The 15,117-nt window shown below is 40.0% G+C and overlaps 2 protein-coding genes across 4 annotated transcripts; one reads left to right on the top strand and one right to left on the bottom strand.

Annotated features, from left to right (window-relative positions):
* Nucleotides 1–586: 586 nt before the first annotated feature.
* On the bottom strand, nucleotides 587–9,095 carry edrf1 (erythroid differentiation regulatory factor 1). Of its 3 annotated transcripts, XM_074676364.1 has the most exons (26): nucleotides 9,019–9,095; nucleotides 8,606–8,772; nucleotides 7,987–8,195; nucleotides 7,600–7,666; nucleotides 7,374–7,499; nucleotides 7,165–7,289; nucleotides 6,933–7,080; nucleotides 6,693–6,794; nucleotides 6,485–6,606; nucleotides 6,162–6,273; nucleotides 5,860–6,007; nucleotides 5,637–5,748; nucleotides 5,411–5,522; nucleotides 5,003–5,299; nucleotides 4,824–4,895; nucleotides 4,578–4,725; nucleotides 4,238–4,429; nucleotides 3,847–4,047; nucleotides 3,546–3,752; nucleotides 3,219–3,445; nucleotides 2,972–3,130; nucleotides 2,714–2,863; nucleotides 2,426–2,579; nucleotides 2,225–2,340; nucleotides 1,967–2,139; nucleotides 589–1,856 (listed from the first exon to the last, which is right to left on the bottom strand). In XM_074676364.1, the coding sequence occupies exons 2-26, from the start codon at nucleotides 8,702–8,704 to the stop codon at nucleotides 1,694–1,696; spliced, it is 3,741 nt and encodes a 1,246-aa protein (XP_074532465.1). In that variant the 5' UTR covers nucleotides 8,705–8,772; nucleotides 9,019–9,095; the 3' UTR covers nucleotides 589–1,693. The 3 variants fall into 3 exon arrangements, with proteins under 3 accessions (XP_074532466.1, XP_074532465.1, XP_074532464.1); XM_074676365.1 differs by lacking the exon at nucleotides 9,019–9,095 and having other exon boundaries at nucleotides 587–1,856; nucleotides 4,238–4,426; nucleotides 8,606–8,941; XM_074676363.1 differs by lacking the exon at nucleotides 9,019–9,095 and having other exon boundaries at nucleotides 8,606–8,941.
* Nucleotides 9,096–9,864: 769 nt separating this feature from the next.
* Nucleotides 9,865–14,859, top strand: LOC141795277 (autophagy-related protein 16). The gene is made up of 8 exons (XM_074676105.1): nucleotides 9,865–9,953; nucleotides 10,039–10,373; nucleotides 10,462–10,525; nucleotides 10,604–10,688; nucleotides 11,254–11,327; nucleotides 12,080–12,331; nucleotides 12,681–12,796; nucleotides 14,092–14,859. Exons 2-8 carry the CDS (start codon nucleotides 10,286–10,288, stop codon nucleotides 14,163–14,165), a joined length of 753 nt encoding a protein of 250 aa, XP_074532206.1. The 5' UTR covers nucleotides 9,865–9,953; nucleotides 10,039–10,285; the 3' UTR covers nucleotides 14,166–14,859.
* The last annotated feature ends 258 nt before the right edge of the window (nucleotides 14,860–15,117 follow it).

Here is a 15,117-nt window from a genome sequence, read left to right as displayed (position 1 = left end):
TTTGTAGAAATCCAGTATAAAACAACAAAAACATTACCATCCAGACTGCAGTTATTTACATCGCTTCCTACACTGAATACATAGATTTTTTAATGTTTTATTTTGGAGGGATACAGCCACGACATTTCTGTATTTCAAAAAATATGTTGAAATTTCTTTTTTTATGGTTTATTGCATTTCTTAGCAGTTTTTTTTAAGTTAGTCTGTACAAAAATCTTTACCTTTTATTAAAGCCTGAGACATAAAGTTTGTGTTGATGTATAGCAAAAGTTTTTCGCAAAAAAAAAAAAAAAAAAAAAAAAAAATCACTAAAGAATGGAAAAATGTGAAGCTATGCTCTGGCAGACTTGGTATGTTAGGTCATAAAGGGTAAACAGACCCACAGAGTACCAGAGTACTGAAAACACATGTACTTAGTCCAGAGAGTGCCCATGTTATTTTATTTTAAATCTCCAGTTGCCTTATTTTCAAAACAAATCCCAAAAATTGACTTAATTTTACTTCTCTGGGATTTTAATATGGTTTCAAAGTTCCAACAGAGTGTTTTAGTAATTTATTGACCTCCGCTCCACATTGTCACATCTTACCCTCAGTCTGTGTCCAGAAGTCAGTCACCCTCAGCACAGAGGGTCTGTCCTGATTAATGAGGAGCAGTCTGTGCCCCGCCTGTAGCTCCATCTGGTGTGGATACAGTTCAGTGACAGTGGGCTGACCCAGTTCAGCAACACCAGATTAAAAGCGTCAGAACAGTACTGAGGACCAAGGCCAGAAACCACACAGGACAGCTCACCTAACATACAAAAGGTGTTTCATTTTCCATTTGATGGATTTTCATGTCAATGCGAGGCAGGAGGCAAAAAAGTGAAAATTGTCCTTGAAGTTTTTTCTACAATTTACTTTCTTTTCCCCGAATTGGTGTGAAAATATTCACTTTGAGTTCTTTTGGGGGTTTTGCATTTTCATTTTCTCTTCTTCTTTAAGTGTATGCAAGATACAAACCTTTGCAATACAAAAACATTCAAAGAGACAAAGTGCATAAAATTTATAAACCTTTTATTATCATGTCACAGCAAACCATGCTGATATAAACTCACATCAACACATACAGCATTGTGGACACACAAGCCTCTGAGTTTGCATTGAATGTTGCCAAACTATTGCACATTTGTTTTGGGAAGCAAACGTGGGGTTCAAGCTTATTTGAACTTGTCAGCACTCAACCACACTTTAGTCTGTTTGATTCACAGCATCACTGGTATCGTTGAATATCAATAACACCACTTATCTAATCACGAGCATGTGTTGAATGGTGTATTTCTTTGAGCTCCTATGTGTAGTTTTTCTTTTGCTGTATGTTTGTAGAAAACGGAGGCAACCCAGGTGATGTTTGGAACTGTAAACAAATCCTGCACATAGGAGCTTTACACATGTAACTTCTTAAGGAATAAGAAATTTAAATAATGTCTTCTTAATTTAAAAGTCTTTAAACATAAATGTACAATTCAGAACCTGTGACGCAAATGTTAGAAAATGATTCATTCGTTTAAAGGCGCAAGAGGTGAATTAGCTTTGAAACTGTAGTTCAGGGTGCTGCCTGAGCGTGTGTCAGATGGTGTTTGAGTGCTCCCCACAGCGGGCGGGGAGAGCAGAGTTGAAATCTTGGATGTATTCCTCACTGTGGTTTGTTTTGTTGTCATGACTGGGCCTTGGTGTCGTCACTCTGTGTTTGTGGTGTCAGCTGCTGCAGGAGCTCCATGTGCAGTGAGACGCGACTGAGGAGAGGAGCATTTTTCTCAGCTCGCAACAGCTTGGAGTACACGTTCTTGTAGGTTTTCAACAGATCTTCATCCTTGTTGCTGCAGTTAACATAAACAAGTTGATTGGGAGGGACAATTGTTGTCATTATTGTATAACTCTTCATTTGTAAAGTTTTATGTTGATGAAGGTTTTTTTGACCATTGCTCACCTTGGTTTCCTTTTCATTGTCGTCATCAGTTTGATCACCTGCAGCAGCAGGAACGAGAAACTCGGCTCAAACACGCCAATCAGCTTCATCACTTCCTGGATATTCAGTCCATGAACAGGACCACCAGCAATATCAGGAGAATCAGCTGATTCTGCAGGTCTTGGTTCATTCACCTGTAAAAGGAAACATTGAGGCATCAAAGAGAAAGAGTGAAAAAACAGAGCTCTGTAAAGATGAAAAGGTCTGAGGGCTTGTTACCTTCATCTCTTCCTCCAGCAGCTCTTTATGAATCATTTGGAAAGCAAAGCGAGTTTCTGTCATGATCTCTATCGCTCCAGTCAGGCTCTTCAGCTTTGCTGTGCTGCTGCTCTGACCTAAAGAGACACGTGTGAGTTGTGTGTTAGTCAAATCAACAGTAGGAAGCCAAACATGTCTTCACAGAAATGAACAGTTTCTCACCTGCCATGGTAAACTCAGCAAAGGCCACCCTCTCGAGCAGCGTGCGAAGCAGCTCACAGGGAGCATCTTTCAGGCTGAGGAACAGGCGGATGGCTTTGCTGTAGTGAAGCTCTGCCAGGCTGCGGTGCTGCTTCCTCAAGTGTTCATCCCCAACCTGCCACACAATCACAGACACACACGTACCAGTTTAAGATAATACATTTAGATGGAGACATCCTGTAAGTTTGTATTTATGTTGAAACACAGAATAAAACAGTTTTCTCAAGACAAAGAATTGATTCCTCTGACCTGGTTGCGGAAGCAGCTGTGATACATGGAGGCCAGGCGGTGATGAATGGTGGCAGCTCTGTACTGGTAGAGCGGCTGACGAGCAGACTCAGTTTGCAGGTCACAGTACCTCAGAGACTTCATCATCGCCTCAGTGACTTCACGCTCAATCTGGGAACATTCACAGGAAGGATTGCTTAAAAGTTTGGTCTCATTTCTAACATTTAGTAGTTAATAATCAAACATTCTGAAGAGTTTAAGTTTCGTATGATGACTCACCTGCTCCTGAGCCTTCCTGGACAGCGGGGCGTAGTCCTGCAGAAGTGTGGCCAGGGTGAAATATGTGGTGGAGAGCTCCCAGTTCACACTGTCCCACACTGCTGGGTGGCTCTCCCGTATCCCAAGTGACTTCATAGCCTGCAGGTAGTAGTCTATTGCCTGTGTTTCAATTAGGATGAGAAAATGTTTAAAGGTTGTTTTCCCCTAAAAGTCCAATCAGAAAGACTCACAGGGTTTGACACTTCACCTTGTTGTAGTAAAGCGCCTCCTCTGGTGAGAACTCCCCTCTGCTTTGGTCGGCAGAGACAGCACAGTGAGCCTGAGCACAGATCCTCATCAGCCTGCCGGTATTACACAGCAACAAAGCTGTGTTAGTTCTGTCCCCGATGGCTTCAAAGTCCTTCATGCCTTTCTCAAAAAATGCAAAACTCTTCTTCCACATCTCCTGCTCGGCTACAGACACAGACGTTTTCACTAGAGGGAATGAAAACAGCATACATTTGAATTTGAATATGAGGAAGGAACTGAAATGAACTGAATCTGGTGACTGTAGTCTGTTTATGATTGGACAAACCTTCTTTCTCTGTCTGCATGGCCGCAGCCTGGTTCATGTAGTAGACTCCCATCTCGTTACGGATGTTTCCCAGCCTTTTGAGCACCTGACCCAGCTGATCTGAGTCGTGATCGGACACCAGCAGATCATACGCTGCCTCATAACACTTGCTGCTAATAAACAGCTGGTACTCCGGGTCCATCGCCAGGTCTGTGGCCATGCTGAAGGCTTGACAGGAGAGAGTAAAATATGAGACTTTTTTATGTATACCATCATTGTGAGTTTAAGAGTTGGAGGTTTGACTCTGTAATCAGTGACTGACCCTGGCAGCTGCTCTCTCTGTGCAGACTGTGCAGGATCTCCTGGTCCTCTTTGGTCTGGTAGCTGTACTCCTCCTGGTAAGCTGCTCTGTTGTTAGCATTCTGGGCCAGCATCAGCTGGATGTCCCCGCACAGAGCCAAACACTGGCTGTGAAACTGCAGCACCTGTGGGTGCAGGGTACCACTCACTGAACAGTACGCATCTGTAGGGGATGACAAAAGATGATCAGAAAGGAAAACGAAAAAAAATATATATCATTTCTTGTGCTGCATTTTTCCAGCATTATCTCATAATTTTGTAAACACAGTCCAATTTCAACAGAACAAAGCAAAGTCTTTCACACTAACAATTATCCAAAGTGACTGACATATTGAAGTGCTAAACAACCTTACCATAACTCTGTAAAGACAGCTTGATGTAGCGCAGAGCTCGTCCGTACTTGAGAAGGTTAGTGGCTGCGTCGGACAGGACGTAGTACGCCTTTGAAGCTTTGAGGAAAAGCTGTAGCTTCATGCGGTGCTGCCATGAGCCGGGGATCATTCCAGAACGTGTTGGGTGCTTCTGGTTTGCATGTAATGGCCCTGCTGGTGACACACACACAAAAAGGAGGGTCATTACACTGGTTCACAGACAAATACGACGAAAGACTGGGAAAAAGAGCGACAAATGCAGGTTTGAAGGACGGGGAATGTCCTGGCAGTCAAGAATGAAGACATTTCTTAAAAGACTGACCTCTTTCAAGAAGCAGAGAGATGCCTGTCTCAGCAGTGCAGGCTTCAGCTGCACTTCTGTCCTCATATTTTAATGGAATGGGAGTGTTTGGATCTGCAGCGGGGAGATCACTCTCCTTCTTGATGCTGCTATCCACTGCCTTCAGCCCCTTTGAAGTGTATTACCACCATTAATAACAAGGTCATTTACACATTCACATTACTTGCACTGTATGTACTCTTAACATGGATAGACCCCGAGACTTGCCTTTAACACGTAGCTCAGAACATGTCTGCATCTCTCCTCCTTGTCTTGAGAAACAGGGAAAGGGCCACTTGGCTGAAGAGAGGGAGAAAAAAGGCTTTATGAAAACTTAAATACAATCTGTATATTTCATAATCTGCTCAAGGGGAGTGAAAGGAGAGCGTTCAAAATGTGATCCTCACTCTGATTTGGTGAGTGGATTTGTATTTTTCTGGGACTGACAGCTCCCCTACAGAGCGAATCACTGCCACAGCTTTGCTGTCATCTTGAGATCTGGAGCGAGAACTATAGGAGCTGTTCTCATCGCTGTTTTCCAGAAGCTCCGCCCTCTCCTCTTCCTCCTCCTCATCTTCCTCCCTATCTTCATCACTATAGCTATCCTCAGAGCCTCCAGCCTGAAGCGACTCCCCTCCGTCTTCCTGGGGAGGCTCGTCAAGCTGGAATAGCTCAGAGAGCATGTAGTGAGCTGAGGCAATGATCTGAACAGAGAGGAGATTGACTTAAGTCAGTATTGATCAGACCTAAACGTCTTTCTCGGATCCAATTTCTCTTCAATCGAATTGTGGCTTGGATGCAAGAGTGTGACTGACCTGAGGATGCCTCTCCTCATCCAGAAGTTTGACACAGTTTAAGAGCAGGGTTCTGATTGTGCCATAGTGCTTTCTGTTCTGCCTAACCTTTAACATCAAGTTGCTGGCAACTCTGCAACAAAAAACAGAAAGTAGACAACAAGGTTTTAAGGTTGTATCAATAAATTACATACACATAAGTCATTGTTACAACAATGGAAATACATAAAAAAAACAATATACACACCTGTACAGTAACACAGCCACAGGAAGAGTAAAGGGATTCTGGCATTTCTCTTCTTCAGCCTCTTCACATAGAGTCGTAAGATCGTAGAGCTTCACAATGTCACTCCCACTAGCTGTGGATTTCAAAAACGGCAAAAAAGACAAAGATAGACAAGGACAACCAATATGTTAAGAGTACAAAAGGATTCAAAGTAAATACCCAACCCATGTTCTTTGCATCCCACCTTTGAAAAGCCAGTAGGTGTGACCCTCTTTGGTGCAGTTGGACTTGAGGAAGGAGAGGATATTCTGAGCAATATCTTTCACAACTCTCGTAGAGAAGGTTGAGTTCTCCAAGTGAGGAATTTCCTCTGTTTTTATCATTTCGTATTTCTGCAGGGAAAACCATAAAGGGAAGTAATGAAACAGTTTATATTAAAAAAATAAAATAAAATAAAATACAGCTCATTTTAAAATTGCATCTACAGGAAATATAACATGTTTTAATGCAGGGATTGTTATAGCAGAACATACAAGTTTGATTTACCTGAACAATGCCATTGACGTGAAAACACATAACGAGCTCTGGCACATTACACATCAGATTGTCAAGCCAGTAGTCAATACCCGTCAGAATGTTGATTGGTTTATTGTTGTCCCTGAAAATGTCAACAATCAAAAAGAGTCACGTTAGATTGAGTTAATTTAGAGATAAGCATTATCTTCCTTATACTAGCACTGAAGGTAAGAAGTCACAGACAACTGAAACTGAAAGTACAATACAATCAAATCTACAGGATTTCTTTACACTCCTCCACAATAAAGTGAAAACTTCACACTCTATCAGAAGAATCATTTTGAAATTCAAACCTGAGTCTTAGACTGACGGCAGGATAGCGACCTCCTCCAAAAATAGGCATGTTGGACCCAACTAACATGTGGATATCTTCAAATGTCCACATGATATTCCTCACAAAGTCATTCCTTAAACCCTGTCAAACACCAAACATATACTGTCAGATTTCACATGACAAACAACTGTGTAGTAGCTTGCCATCAAAGAATGGTTGTTTTGTACCTGGCTGTTCTCTCCTTCGTTAAAAAGCATAGGCAGGTTTTGCTCTTTAGGCACTGATGTCACCTGGCCCAGGGCAAACTTGCTATCCATGGGAACACTTTCCTGCACATTAGGAAGGAAAACTATCATTGCATGTGCAAAGGAAACTCAGTTAATAGCTAGACAGAGACAGTACACCTGTATCTAAGGCTGCCTCACAAAACACGACAAAGCAATAGTCTGAAAGCTTAGAGCCTGTACCTGTTTGGGAGTGTCTGGTTCTTCTGCCTCACATGATGTGCTGGTGAAGGTGGTTGGCCATGAAGAACTAAACTCTTCTGTCTCATTATCCTCTTCCCCCTCATTCAGATTGTCTGGTACAGGCTCTGCAGCTCCATCGCCATTTATACTGGAATTAACGTAGAAGTTGTTTGAGTTGAGACAATAAAAGATGCACCATAACGACAATGAGGAGTCTATACTAAGTGCTTACCTGTAGTAGAGGAATTTTGACAGAATTGCTTTCTGGTACCAATGCTCTTTACTCTTCTTTTTCCTCTGCCACTTCTGATCTACAAGCCGCTGATAAAACTCCTTTAGCCATGTCCAATCTCCTGTCTACAACACACAAAGGACAAGCAAAATCAATCTCTTCTTTATAGGTCCAGTCATTTAAAAGTCCAGAAAACAGTCTTAAAGTACCTGGGAGGAGCTCATGAAGAGCTCTTGAATATCCAGCTCATCCAAAAGCAATGTTCTACCCACACGGTGAACAGCCATACTGACATGGGACTTGCTGTATGGAATTTTTAGAAGTTTCTTGATGTTCTGAATATAACAAAAACAATGTTTTCATCAGATGTTTGGCCGTTTTACTTATCAGAGGACAGAGATGTTACACAGCTATAGAACGGAGAGCTCCACAAACCTCAGAGTCTGACACAACATCAACATCATCCCCGATGCAGTCAATGAAGTCATAAGCCATCCCAAAACTGCAGAGAAAAAAATAATGAACTTCATCAGTACTGAAAAACTACAGATCAAGAGCTGGAGCATCAGCCTGTGTTTGACAGAGGAGTCAAGATGTGAACAGTGAGACTGAAAGTAATACTTTCCGATCATATAGTGACTTAATTGTGAATGTTGGAACTCAAAAGTTCAAAGTAGTTGTGACTGCTAAGCCCTTTTAAATCAGGGTACTTGGAAAAGTCTGGCAAACAGACAAAATCTGGGTACATTAACAGGAAAAACACAAAGTTTCTAGCACTCTTTTTGTATTTTTCTGTAATTGTGTTTTTTTAAACTGTAGTACCTTGAAAAGGGTTTGCTTTTGCTGCTGGAACCTAACACAGTGGTGCCAGCACTGCCTAGCTGAGGGTTTTCTCTCAGCCAGTTGGCAGGTGGTAGCTTCAGGTCTGTCTTCTCCTGCAGCAGGGCATAGCTGGTTGGAGGTGGTGCAGCAGAGTACTTGACCACAGCACGGCTCTTAATTTCAGTGTTGCCTGTGCATACTGCAGATTCCTAAGTGACCAAAAAAAAGTAAAGAGTTATATTAAAGGACTAATTCACTGATTATTTAAATTTTGGTTGCTTACATCCTGAATACCATCCCCCTACCTCTCTGTTAAGACACCTTTTAAACTTTTGAACAAAGTTATCAATTTCTTGCGTTATCAATATTTTTTCAGGAGTGCAATTTTTTTTTTTTAAATAAAGCTTTCCTCAAGTATGTGTTTCTATCTTAAGTGACCGAGTGGCTCGGTTTAAATTAAGCTTTAACTATTGATTTTCTAAAGGTTAAGTTGTATCTTTTGTTTAAACCTTCAAAAGAGAGTGTAGGGAATCACTAAAATGAATTATAGACGAGCTTTGTAAATAAAAAGCAATAGGATGTGTCTCAGTGCATGTCCCCCAGATGGTCTTTAACTCACATGTTTGTTATTGTCTCCTGTGCAGGTAGGACCACTGATCTCTTCCTTTGCGTTATCCAAGGGACTCCCAGGCTCCCCGTTCCCGGCTGATGCACTCATACTTAACAAGAGTCTGTTCAGCTCTCAGACACTGGCAATTTCTTGTCAACCACAGTATCTATCCATGCCTTGGATATGCTTTATATTAGCTACATAACGCGTGAGGCACGTCGATCAATGACATAGAGACATATTTAGTCTGTTAGCTTAACAGGTTAGCTCATCGAAACATCAAAGCTTACTCTTGAGCTATTAAATTTAGTGTAACGACACAAAACGATTTTTTTAATTAAAGCACAACGAACCTGAAAAAAAGACTTTTGTCTTAATGTTAACCGTAGTACTAGTCAGTTCTCAGTTAGGTAGTTAAATACCCTTTAGTTTCTTCTCCATCTGGTCAGCAGTCAGTCTGTTGATGTTTGAGCTCACGTTAGCTTAAGCAGCAATGTACACAATGTGTTACAAATAAAGTTTATCCAAAAGAAAAAAGTTGTTGTCATCCGTCAACTTCCGGTTTAACTGCAAAATAAACGCTCAAATCGTCTTTTCTATTTTATGATATCCTTTAAAAAAACAAAGATATTATAAAGTGTGAATCGTTTTTTGAGCAGAGATAAGCATATGTCAAAGAGGTTATCTACGTTCTGTGACCAATTTAGAGAAAAAAAAGGAAAACCGGAAGTACTTTTAGAGGCATCTTTCTAGAATGTTGGAGTACGCTCTGCAGTCTTCGGCTCTAGTTTGTTCTGGTGTATTTTATTTTGAAGCTTACTCATGTGCGAGTAAGTTTTCTACCCCTCAAAGATTAACTTTATATGACAATGCAGTGTTCAGAAAGGCTAACTTATAAATAGTATACTTATAAATAGTATAAGAATAACACACTAGCGTTTGAAAATATTATGTTGTGAAATAGTCGCAAACTCACATCATCTTTCAATATATGGTGGCTGGGGATATAGGCTTCCATACTATTTGCTTAACAGTTTATGCTGTAATAATTTAATGTGTGTTTGGTGAAATACCTTGTTCTCTTAAAAGAGAAGCTTCATTAAACTACTCTTGTTGGTGTTTGAGACATCCATTCACTCGTGGCTATAACGTGCTGCTAATACTCAATCGAGCTAAAATAAATAAAAAGAAAGAAAGGAAATAAACTCTGGCAACTTTTCAAAGCTTGCTGTTCAGGCAGCTTGCTCTCCCACTGAATAAATCGGGGTGGTGGTGTCAGAATGGGAGGGGATGGGTGAGTGACTTCAAAGAGAAGCAACGTGATCAGAGCGAAGTGGTCTGTGAATAAGTACTTCAGGTAAATTGCAAAGTTAAAATGACATGATAGGAAAAAAATATGAATGTAATGACCAGAATTATACATCTCATATAATTTGAAATAGATTTCAAATAGGGGGCGCCTTCGGGTCCCATGCCTGGAATCAGGTCGAAGGTACGCATAACAGCTGACTGACCACAAAACCAGGGAGGAGCTGCAAAATTTTTCTTCAGACTAGTCATTCTTCCACTGATGAGAGCGTGTTGACGTGCATTTCATCAACCACCACTTCTCCACACGTGCGAGAGGAATACAGACCACACGGTGGGACAAGTGGATTTCAGGCACCAGTCGAATCCGTGTTTACTATAATGTCAAGCTGGAGGAATCACGTGCGCACAAGTCTGCAAAGGAGAGACAAAGTAGAGAAAATCCCATACGCCGGCGTTTTCACGTGCTGTAAGATCATTTCTGTCGTCATTTAGCCTTTGTAATGGTTGACTTTTGACTGTCTCAGTCTTCGGAATTCTTGTCTGTTTTATTTCAGTGTCTCAGTTGGAAGAGCGATATGAAATTCGAAAACAAATTTTGGATGATGTTCTGTGTAAGAGGTGAGAGCTGCACGATATCAGTAAACAGGCATAGCAGAATCTGACTCTGTAAAACTTTTCTCTGGTTTTATCCAACAGTTTAGGACGAAGTGGGTTGGATGTGGGAAAAGACTCCAGACTACTTCAGCTTCAGCTTAAAGAAAGTGAACACATGCAAGAGAAGGTGAGTTGAATTAGGACAAAATCATTGATAGATGGCACAGTGTCAACCTCACACCACTGAGAAGAATCTGTCAAGGAGTTCAGAGAAGCAGCTTTTGCACAAACATGTGAAAGGAGGAAAACTTATTGAGACCATTAATTTCCTCTCAGACTGTTCTTGGAATTGAACTCCACCTTGGTCTTTTCCCAGTTCCTGCATGCTCAGAGGATTATGATTATTTGAAGCTGTTTAAACTAAAAAAAAAAGAGAGAAGAAAAGTAGCCGCCTGTTGTTTGCAGAAACTTGAGTCTAGCACATACCTAGATCAAGATCCGTCCTACAGCATTGTCAGTTGAAAAACAGCAAAAATTTCCAAAACTACATATTTTTTTTATTGCTAAAGCTACAACTAGTGCAATATTTGTCACTTTTGTTCTACCAGGCCTCCTCTGACACTGAGTGAAGATCAGTCTGAAAACCTCCACATTATCAGACATCTGTAGATGCTTTAAACATTCCAGAATTATATCTCATTTCTTGTTAACAGCATTTTGTGATGACCCTATATTGTTATTTGTTTTCCCAGTTGTCTCAGACTGTCTCAGACCTGACCACCGTCTTGTATCTGAAAGAAGCTGAACTGCAGTACAGGCAGGCACGGTAATTCAAGTTAAAATATAGCTCCCTATAAATTCTCTTTGCTCCACCTGAAAAAGCTGAATTTTAGCCAAAGGGATAAGTTAGCATTAGGCAAAAGTCCCATTTATGAAAATAATTGGGGGTTTATTTTTCTGAAAAAATATGGATTGGCTGTATTTGATTTGATACTTTTTGGTTGCCGTTTGCCCTCATTAGTCTACTTATGTTATCCTCAGATAAAGGGGTCTTTTCTAGACTTGAGCAAAGTCATTTATTCACCAGGTTAACTGTATTATTTTGTTCTCGAAAACACATATTTGATGTAATGTGACAACAGTGATACTGTCTATTTTTAATTAATGCTGTAGCTATTGCATCAGATTGCAGTTGACCAGACTGTTACAGCTGATCTGTGTATGTTTATCTATTGTGTCTCATCAGTTTAAAAATGTCGGGCTAGCAAGCTCCAATTGGTTTAATGCAAGATTTTTTTTTCTTTAGGAAATAAAAAACATACCCATATATAAATATTTTAATAAAGGCCTAAAGGACTCTAAAAATGTTGATTTTTGTTTTTACAATGAAGACTTTTTTTTGTCCCTGGGAAGGATGAGAGATGTGAAATTAGAAATAAAGTATCAGTGATTTGGGGGTTATTTTTTTGTAACGGTGCTCCCTACTTTGGTTGTCTTTGAATAGACTTGTGACCTGCGGTCCAATGTCTTAAAGTTTGACTGTTTAATCAATTGAGTTCTTTATCTGTTTTTTTTCAGCGTGTCTTTATACCGCCAAGAGGCTCTTACTCTGGCTAGAAGAAGTAACAGCCAAAGGGCAACTCTTTCAGAATTACAGCACACCATAGAGTGTCAGTCCAAAGAGTTGGCAGATCTACAAGCAGAGGTGAGAGGACTTAAAAAAGCACTGGCACAGGCTCGGAGAGAGAAAGAAGAACTCTTACAACGATGGATGGAGGAGAAGAGGGTGGAGGCAGATCGACTGAATAAGTACAATGACACACAGGAAAGGTGAGAGTTGGTTGCATGTCACACAAAACTCCATCATAACTTCAGCTTTACTTTAAACAATGTTTTACCCATACAATCAGGTTCTTGAAGCTATTTTTTAAAATTATTTTATCAACCTTTATTTAACCTGGTTGGTCCCATTGAGATTAAAACCTCTTTATCCAGGGAGAACTGGCCAAGAGAGGCAGCAATACAAAGTTACAGATGGAAAACACAAAACAGACAAAGAACAGTCAACAAAACACAAGAATATGGATTATAATCAGGGAGTCATTCGAGGAATCACTTGTACAAGCAGTTGAGCTAAAACATTGACATATTATAGAACTTGCTTGCTGTGTTTCCCCAGGTGGCAACGTCTGGCAAAACAGCTGAAGAAGCAACTCCGCATCGAAATTGGAAAAGAGTATGTGGGGACGAACACTTGGAGTGGTCAAACAGAAATGCTTCCTACAGCTATTCACTGTAAGCATAATAATATCACACATAATGCAGAGTGCAAACATATGGTATTATCAAGATCATCTTTAATCAAAAGAGTCTTGTTAATGAGGCCAAACCATTACCACATCACAGTTTATCCCTCAGCCAACCAGTGAAGTGATAATCAATCAGAGTAACTGTAAAACACACAAAAGCAAGTGTTGTTTAAAGATTGTGGTCAGTAGTTTTGATATTTGCAAGGACTGTAAAGGTCAAAGGTTAATGAAAAAATTGAAGGAGGCTACAGTAGGTGGTCCAAGAAGCCCATGCACCAGTTTTTCCCATGAGTAATTAAACATTAGCATGATTAATTGCTGAATTAATCTCAACTGTACTGGTGTTGACCTTTCCAGCAAAAAGGCTTTGTATTGGCCTTAACTTGTGGTTAAAAGGCACTGATAGAGTGCGATTCTATTTTCGACAGACGCAGAGCTGTGACGCAAAAACTTCAGTGCAGGGGAGATCGAGCGGGACAGGAAGTAGTGACCAGAACTACCTAAAAACAACCAGTGACTTTCAAAATAAAACAGACCATGTCAAAATTAGTTCGTATTTAGCATGACTACAGTAATAAACAGACTTTATGAGCGGAGCCAGAGCAGGAGTCAACAGGGAAGTGTGGGAATACCTCGGTCTGTGACTCCGGCTGTCTGTCAGCCATGCAGCTTGCTGGACTGAACACAGAGCCAGTGTGAGTTAACACATGCAGTCAAGGCGCAGCGCAATAGAGATTGCAGATGTATCTATTGTGTTTGAGGTGTAACAATTGCAAAACAAATCCTTTTAAGTTATTTTCTGCCATTCCTCTCATGCTCTTTTAAAACAAACCAGCTTGTTTGCAGTCATTTATTAAGCCATAGGCACAGACTGCACAGCTTTAAAGACCTAGTGTTTGCCTCTCTGGTCACTTCTGTCCCAAAAAGCTGGTGTAGTGTTGGCTAATCTTTTTTTCTTCAGTCAAGGCATTTTGTATTGGAGTCAAAATTGCCAAAATTAAAAAAAGTGAAGTTTTGAAACTTGCAACTACAGATCAAATCTAGTTACTACTAACAAAAAATATTGATTTTTGATGCTCAGTCTTTTAGAAGACTCATCCTTATGCAGGATATTAAAAAAAAGAAGCTTTGACATCAGTTTTTCATTGATCCTGACTACTCCTGTCAAGAACCAAAGAAGATCAAGATGCTCAAATCAGTATTAAAGTAATGGTTTTTAACTCCTTCACAGAGGTGTTAAAAGTCATGAAAACATGTTTAACGTTTTCCTTTTGTCTGCAGGGATCAACAGTACAGCAGAGATTCAACAAGTGCACTCAGACAGCGAGCAAGTTTCAACTGTGACGCGAGTCTAAATGTACCCATGGGATTCTGGATATGTGAGCTCTTAGCACAAGGATTACCTCTTTGTCCATTTCCTCTGTGCTTGTAGTTAAAGAACTAATTGCTCAAATGAGACACCAGAATGGTGGCTGAGTAGCAAACCTGATAACTTGAAGTGTTATGACAAATGTTCCTGTTTTTTTTTTTAAATTGCCCCAAATTGTTTGAAGATCCTCTATCCTTGTTGTTTGGAATAAGTTCCTGCCAAGTGCTTTATTTTATACTTGCTGCTTTGGCTTCAGCCACCTCTTTCTCCAGTACAATCAGTCACACTCCAGCTTATTTCAGGACTTTGTCCTAATCAGCTTCCCCCACAGAGGTTTTTAACAAGCTGTTCAAGGTGCTAAACTACTAAAATATCTGCCCACACGTTTCATATCCTTTCAAGTTCATTGTGTCGCTGGACAGTCAGATTTACAAAATGTGTTTTTAACTATTTCAACTTTTAACTTTTCATTTGCACAGAGAGTTAATAAAAAAATCATGTTGTAGATCAGATTTAAATTTGAAATGGAAAAAAAACTCATGATATTACATGTTGCTTTCAAACACATTTTAAATCAGATTTGATTGTTAACATGCCCACTTGGAATCTCTGCATTGGATTAATATGTTAATGTGTTGAAGTAGTGTTTATGTTTTTTCTATGTAAGATTGGTGTTAAAATAAAGTCATTTTTAAGTTAACTTTTGGGAAAACGCACTGGATAGTAGTCATTTCCATGTTAGAAACACTTTATATCATACCAGTTGGAGCTTGTTAATTAAATGTCACTCTTGATGTAACAAATGCCAGACTATGACACTAAGATTACCTGCTATAATTTTGACTAAACAAAACTTTGATTAGTCTTTTTCAGTTCAAAGATCAGTTTGTCTGGAATCTGTTTTTCTCCAAATGTCAGAGTTCTAGTTCACCATCTCT

This window comes from Halichoeres trimaculatus, unplaced genomic scaffold (genome assembly GCF_033239565.1).
Source record: "Halichoeres trimaculatus isolate MK-OKI-2021-1 unplaced genomic scaffold, fHalTri1.1 fHalTri1_scaffold_8, whole genome shotgun sequence".
In the NCBI taxonomy this organism is placed as follows: Eukaryota; Metazoa; Chordata; class Actinopteri; order Labriformes; family Labridae; genus Halichoeres; species Halichoeres trimaculatus.
The sequence above is the reverse complement of the archived record's forward strand: the minus strand, read 5'-3'. Positions and strand labels throughout refer to the sequence as shown.

Excerpts from the sequence above, each read along its gene's own strand:
- edrf1 (XM_074676364.1), bottom strand. The coding sequence starts at position 8,704 with ATGAGTGCATCAGCCGGGAACGGGGAGCCTGGGAGTCCCTTGGATAAC. Across the intron at positions 4,896-5,002 it reads AATCCACTCACCAAATCAGA|CCAAGTGGCCCTTTCCCTGT; the intron begins GTGAGGATCACA and ends CCCTCTCTTCAG. Across the intron at positions 2,864-2,971 it reads CCAGGAAGGCTCAGGAGCAG|ATTGAGCGTGAAGTCACTGA; the intron begins GTGAGTCATCAT and ends GAATGTTCCCAG.
- LOC141795277 (XM_074676105.1), top strand. The coding sequence starts at position 10,286 with ATGTCAAGCTGGAGGAATCACGTGCGCACAAGTCTGCAAAGGAGAGAC. Across the intron at positions 10,526-10,603 it reads GATGATGTTCTGTGTAAGAG|TTTAGGACGAAGTGGGTTGG; the intron begins GTGAGAGCTGCA and ends TTTATCCAACAG. Across the intron at positions 10,689-11,253 it reads GTGAACACATGCAAGAGAAG|TTGTCTCAGACTGTCTCAGA; the intron begins GTGAGTTGAATT and ends TTGTTTTCCCAG.